This window comes from Cariama cristata, unplaced genomic scaffold, assembly GCF_000690535.1.
Source record: "Cariama cristata isolate BGI_N322 unplaced genomic scaffold, ASM69053v1 scaffold45608, whole genome shotgun sequence".
NCBI lineage: Eukaryota > Metazoa > Chordata > Aves > Cariamiformes > Cariamidae > Cariama > Cariama cristata.
Window position 1 is genome coordinate 1 of NW_009632536.1, and position 7,107 is coordinate 7,107.

Genomic DNA, 7,107 nt, shown 5'->3' on the forward strand with positions numbered 1-7,107 from the left:
CCGAGGGGGCCCGGCGGCGATGCAGAGCCAGGCCTGCCCGCCCCCCTGGCCTAGGCTTTAGCCCCAACCGCTCCGCAGGAGCACCCCGACTGCACCCGGTTTGGATTCGGTGTGCGCGGTCACGACTGCCGCGCTTCCTGCGGCCTCCCAGCCCCGGGGGGGTGGGATGTCTCTGCTTCTCCTTCCCTGCCTCAGGCTCCCTTGGGTGGGCGGTGGAGGATCCACTTTGGCACCCGACTACACCCGTGAACCAAAAAAATTACATGCTGACACTCCGAAAGCTCAAATACAAGCCATTCCCACCAGCAGGAGCAAAAGGAATTTCACTCTCCCGAAATCCCAGCACCCAGCCCCTCCGCAAGGCACCCACCTTCCCAGGAGGGCACACGCTGCCCCGGTCTCCACCTCACAGTGCCCGCGATGTGCCTGCCACAGCCAGGAGCTGAGCTTAGATCTAACACTCACTCTTGGGCCGTGCCTACGAAACTGCTCTGTTTCTGTTCTCAAAACGCGGGATTTGTGTGGTCCTTCTGTTACAGCAATGTCACTTTTTCTGTTTTCCATGCGCCAGACTGTTGCTCAGCCAGCCTATTCAGCCCATGATGCCTGGGTCCTGTAATGCAAGACACCCTTCAGACCTCAGCATAGCAGGATCGCAGGCTAAGTATGTCACTTGTCAAAGATAAAACATCAAAGTAGCTTTCGAGGGGAAATAGCCTTCTTTAGTAAGATCACAAAGTAGTTACAAATATTGGGAACGTGTCATTGTGCTGAGCCTGGCTTCTAGTGTCAGGGTCAGCCTTACCCTGCCTGGTCACATCAGGAAGGTTGACAGAGAGAAAGACAACATGCTACTGGCATTTTAACAAGCCAAGGCTGGGGGAATTTTTCTCCATCACATGATGCTTGCTTCAGTGGTGGAAATTCTGACCTACTCGAGTAAATGTGAGAGAGAAAGTAGAAGGAGAAAGTCAGTACTGGCCCGGCTGAAATGACCGGCGCCAGCAAAGCCCCCGCTCTCTGGGCAGCGAGGGGCTGGTGTAACGCCAGTGGAGCTGTGCCTAACCTACGCCAGCAGAGCTGAAAAAAACAACAGGCTCCTGCACCTGAGCGCTCTCAGAAAAGCTGCTGAACAAACCACCTCTGTTGTTTGTCTCCTCAAAACTTGGATGAAGGAAGCAGAAAACATCGGTCAGAATATGCCTTTTTTTTTTCTTTCTTAGCTGTTTTTTTTTGTCACTGTACTAAATTGTGAACTGCTAAAATAACAGCAACTGTTTGCATGTCTTTACTTTAAAAGTAATTCTGTATGTTACCTCAGGAATGTAGGTATTCAGTACTTTTTTTAAACATCACTATTGCTGTTTAAGATTATCTTGAGTTAAATTTGTTGACTTTAAATATACAGCATTTTAGAGCTGCTTTTAAGCTTCTAAATAAAAGAGGCCTGCTTTGCAAAGATACATGTCCCGGTTCATGTAGACTTTCTGACTCATGGGACCCTTTTTTAGGAGCTCACATCCTAGTACAAGTACCCAATCTGCAGCATTTCTGACTAACCCCTAATGCTGAACAGCTGTTGAGTGAACACATGCCACACTATGATCTCATCACCCATTACAGGATAAACAGAATTAGGCTGGGTTGGCAATAACTCCATTGTGGTTTTGCCCACAGCTTTCTGCAAAACAACACATATTTAAGTTTTGCTGTGCAAAAGCAGACTGGCAAGAGGAGCAGAGTATTTTATTTCTGTCCCATCACTCACTCCAGAGGACTTCTAGAGGCTTCTTCACTTCCTACAATGTGGCTCACAGTGATGGGAACTGCTGACCATGCTTGGCAATACATGTATGAGCAGCTTAAGAAGTAATCAAGCCTAGCCATCCTTCTGCAAGTGATTACCACCCCACAGGCAGTCGCAGGGGAGCACAGGCAGCAGAATGGGAGGTGTATTTACTTCTCTCTCACTGCACTTCAGAGCTCGGCATATTAACACAGAATCAAAGGCCATTTGGTTTAATGAGCCTGGGATGCGAATGCTGTGGCTGAAGAGAAGACATGCGTAAGCCAGAATCTTTAATGAATCTAAAATGTGGTCTAGATTTTGAGGTGAGATGTATTCTGCCCTCCAAGACCAGCTTATGCACAGAGTAAGGGAAAACAGCGCTGCCAACGGTGCCATCATTCGTATTAGCAGTTCCCATGCACTGGAATCCTTTATTAGGAATTATTTATGAAGAAGACCTTTGCTTCCAACAGTTTGTTCTTGATCGTTTTGCTTCTTTTTTCCCACAGGTATTCTCAAACCCAACAAATGTTTCAAAGTTTGGAAGTGCAGACTTCCAGCAGCAGCTCTTCAATCGTACTGATGGGACAAGCAGTGTTAAACCAAGGGTTTGCCACTACACCTCCTTCCCAGCCATCCTCTCTGCCACCTATGCAACTCCAGCACCAACAGCATCAGCAACAACGCTACCTGCAGGTAGGGTAGGACAAAGAGGATGATGTGTAAAATGTACACGCAGAGTAATAAGGCGAACGGGTTGTGCAAACGGGGCCTCAGGTTTCAGCGGGAGCCTGATCATGGCAGAAATGGCCATTTTAGAGATACTGAAATGTGTGAGACACTGATACAGTGCCGTGTACCCTTCCAGTATAGCAAGGGGGCAGTCAGAACAGTCAGAATTTTAAAAGGAAATTACTAATTCTGTACATTGGAAACATAATCAGATTATCCTGGATATATTTAAAGTGTATTTCTAGATAGAGAAAATTGCTGCCTTAGGATTTATTCTGTACTCTTTATTCAGTATAAAATTTGCTTAGTTTACAAGTCAAAAGATGATTTTTAATTAGCAGCATCGACATAAAATGAGATCTGGATCGGATATCTGGATCCCTTCAGTAAATTAACATATTGTCTCAACTCCACAAGGCAAAGAAGATAAACTGGAGCACATTGCCTGGAAGAACCAGGTGATTTGAAGATGTAAAAATACTTATTTTTTGACGTAATTCAACACATACATGAGGATGTGAGCTCCTAAAAAAGGGGAAGGGGGGAAATGATGTGTCTCTGTATTAACTCAAAAGGAGCTGAACTGAGTCTATAAAACCTGATCACGTATCCACTGGCAACACTGAAAGAGTATCATCAACTTCAAATGATTAAACTCTTGTTATTGAAATGAAATCCTTATCATAGCTGAGAATTAATGAAAAAACTATGGCAGATAGCATTCCCAATAAAAGCATCTGCAAAATTCATATTGACTTCGGCACTGCAAGGTCACACCCTACTGTAAAGTCACAAAAAGGAAGGGCTAGAAGGGACAGCATGAGGTACACTAGGATTCCCTGTTTCGTTTCTATCACCCATCCGTGTCACTTCTGACATGTTCGCCCACTCTGTTCCTAAACAAGCTTTTCAGGATAACCTACAAATCCTAGGCAGTGCATTCCTATTAGAAAACCTTTCTCAATGCCCAATTGGAATGCTCTTTGTTGCAATTTATGTCCATTCCTCCTAGCATTAGGTAAGCTAACCCCATGCCAAACAGCCCCAGAATTAAAAGCCAGCAAAGTAGGAGTATTTTTAAGCACCCTGTACATTGAGGACGAAGAGCTTTAACGTGAAAGAATCGAACACCACGATGAATTTTATTTTATCTGTAGGTGCAAACACCAAGTTCTTTGCACAATGAGCAACCCGATTCTTTGCTCCTACCATCTTACTCGCCACAGCAAGGAAATTTGGGGTATCATCAGACACAGCAGCAGCAGCAGCAACAACAACTAACATCAAGAAGAAGCAATAGCTTATCAGAATCATCAAATTTACCACAGCCACTGCGATAGAGTCCCACCAGCACAATCAATGCACGATTAGCTTTAACCAATGGGCACATGGGGCAGAAGAGAATGACTTTGTACTTACTGTTCTGGCTTTTGCACAAGCAGTTCTTTGAAAGCTCTATGACAGAAGTACGCCACAGCACAGACTGCCACAGACAGCGCATTTACGGCATGCTGGATTCAGTTTGCACTGTCTCGTGAGCACAGTATGTACTGACAGAGCAAAATAAAAAGGAACACCGCCCTGTGCAGCCTCCATCATCACAGGTGCACGGGAGGAGGCGTTCAATCTTGGCGTGTCACTCTGAAAGCTATCTGGCAATTCCAAAAGACTGTCCACAGACTCATGAGGTACTTGGCCTTCACTGTTTCAGTTCTTCTTTTGTGTATGAAAAGCACTGCGTCAAAGGTCTATTGAGGAGAGAACAAGAGATTATTTTTATTATGATTATTGTTATTATTTTGCACAACTGCACAGAGGACAAAACCTAGGCACTTTCTGTAAAGAGAAGTTTGTTTCCTTATTCTTGTGGCCAAATTAGCACATCCAATGGAGGAGAAAGCCCAGTCATTGGTGAAGATGGTCTACAGCCCATAACCCTTGATTTAGAATCTGAAAAGTATTATGCAGCTTACCCTAACTGTTCTTCATTACTAAAAACCGAACAAACAAAAAAAGCCCACAACCCACACTGGACTGTTTTCTATATGAATTGTGATTGCAAAGGAGAACTCTCAAATTGTAAGCACAATCGTGCAACTCTCCCGTAGTACAGCACGGATCCTTCTTCAACCTAAACTCACCCACTGCAAGTCTCTGAGAAATATGCACTGTGTTTCGGCCCACTGTCTCGGGATGCTGCAGACTATTACATATCTCTTTCATTATAACATTTAGGATTGAATTTTCCTTTGGGGGGAAAAAAAAAGAAATGCACTTTTCGCTTTTTTTGTATGTTTTCTGTTGATATGTTTCTAAGAAAGATTTTATGTAATTATGAAATAAAAAGTAGTGTATTGTACAGCTGTTGTAATAATGACCTATTTCTATATAAAATAAAATTATATGGAATTATGTGGAAATTATTTTGTATATGAAATATCAACTCATTTCACAAGTATAAAGATTGTGCTTGTGCTTTTTTGTGAGTGGATATTTTGTAATAAACTAATGAATTAGAAATGTTTTGTGAAGGGAACTACTGTTTCATGCTATATACAACTCAAACTATTATTTTTTTCCATTTAATGATGGACAGTTGTCTTTATTTGTAGAATAAAATAAAATAGCCGAAAGGCTTTATTGCAGGACTTGCACACATTTTCCTGTGGCTGTTCAACTACGTGATTCACTTTAGATTTTTAATATCAGCCGTAGCCTTGCACAGTGTTTGGCACCCAGGTAGCAAAAACGAGTATTATCCTATGGGATCTTTGTCATGGCATAGACAACAAGAATGATAGCTCTGGAAGGTATATTAGCTGCTAGCCAAAACAGCTTGTTTTAAGCTCCTTTAAAATTTTAAAGACCTCAGGCAGCTCTGTACTTCCAACCAAAGAGTTTTAGATTAGGACAAAACAGACAGTTTAAAGAATGTTTGACCCAGCACATACCAGGGCTTTGACTCATGCCCGCCTTCAGTGTTTTAAGACGTTGCTGCCCTGAGTTTTGTGATACATCTGTGCTGGAATTACTACCATGCCCACACTGCAGACAGTCTAGTTTCCACTTTGGCATCCTTGGGCAAACTCTTTTCCACATTCAATTCAATTGACTACGGGATGGAGCAGCCAAAGTACAGGTCTGCTTCCCCTCTGCTGACTCTGCCGCAGGAGGAGCAACCTCCAACGCAGAACGAGGTGGATAAGTGAGCATAGTAATGTTTCATTCACCACGGCAAGATGGGAAGGGGACGGCCCTCAGGGAAGCTTGCAGCCACCCAAGCCAGCATTAGCTTCAAGAGAGCGCAGACCATGCTGCCCTTCCCGCCCTTCGGTTCTGAGGATCACATCACCAGGGCCCACGTGTTCAGCTCTGGTTTCTATGCCATAGAGAAACAATAGAGATAATTGGGCTGGGAGCTGGACATGGTAAACTCTCCAAGAATTGGAAAAAGTTCATTTGCCCCGAGTTCTGAAAAAGCTGAAAATCTCCCAAAGAAAACCCACCAGCAAAATGCTGCTTCCCCAGCAAGACTGGCTTGCAGCACTGATGGGTGCATGTGTATGTCAGTCCATACAATCCCTTTGTTTTACTTCACTGAAGATGAGGGAATCAAGTATCTGGTCTCTAAAAAGTGTTTAGAGATCAGATCTGGTCTCTAAGGAAGTGTTTTTACTCCTAACTTTAGGTACCAGTCTGAGTTAGCCTTCTCATCTCTTTAAATTCTTGCATTCAGTGAAGCAAGAGTGACCCCACCAGATGAAGATTAAAAAGCTAAATCCTAAGGCGCTTTCAATTTATGTCTGAAGGAACTTCTCTCTTTCCATTAACTATAGACAAACCCAAGCGAAGGCCAGTTGGCTAAGTTAGAGGCTGACTTCAATTCCACCCTCTCCTGTAAGGGTTTATTCTGGGAAAAGGGAGGAGAAATCTGTAGGCCAAAAAGTTCATGCAGAAAAGAGGTAATGAAGGAACATGAGCACCTCAGAGGAAATACTTGTGGAAGCAGAACTTGATGGATCTCAACTACTATGATGGAAGTCAAAGGAAGAGAAAATTCCTTTAAGAACTTCTTTTACTCTCAGGGATCGTTATAATACACCCACACCTCTCCTGATTGCCAGTGGGTATGTCCAAACCAAGCTCAGCCTCAGAGCAAACACTTATCTTTCTAAAACCAGCAGTTAACAGGGACAAACTGTAAGTAAGACAGGGTTGCCTTCCAATAAGCTGGTTTATTATATTGTTCGGAAGGATTCAGAGAACTTGTAAGAACAAATTTACATCAAGACGTAATTTTTCGTGCTGTCTCACTTCTTCCCTGTACACACATTGCGGTTTTGGATTATTGCACTTGTTCCCTGTTGCACACACACAACGCAGTGCCAGTCCTCTTCACAGAGCTGGGCTGTTGCTCCAGTTGACGATAGCCGAGACCCGGCTTGTTCCAACATAACCCCATCGCTTGGGTCATTTTCCCGGGCAGGCGGCCGGGCAGGGTGGTTCCCGCAGACCCCTGCCCCACGCTGAACACCCCCCTTCTGCCTCAGGAACAGCAGCTGCAGATCCGAACAGGGCAATCTGCT

General features: G+C 44.0%; 1 protein-coding gene across 1 annotated transcript; it reads left to right on the forward strand.

Moving 5' to 3' along the window:
• The first annotated feature begins 574 nt into the window (after positions 1 to 574).
• Positions 575 to 5,175, forward strand: LOC104166441 (neuronal PAS domain-containing protein 2-like). The gene is made up of 3 exons (XM_009706372.1): positions 575 to 664; positions 2,299 to 2,485; positions 3,679 to 5,175. Exons 1-3 carry the CDS (start codon positions 600 to 602, stop codon positions 3,859 to 3,861), a joined length of 435 nt encoding a protein of 144 aa, XP_009704674.1. The 5' UTR covers positions 575 to 599; the 3' UTR covers positions 3,862 to 5,175.
• The last annotated feature ends 1,932 nt before the right edge of the window (positions 5,176 to 7,107 follow it).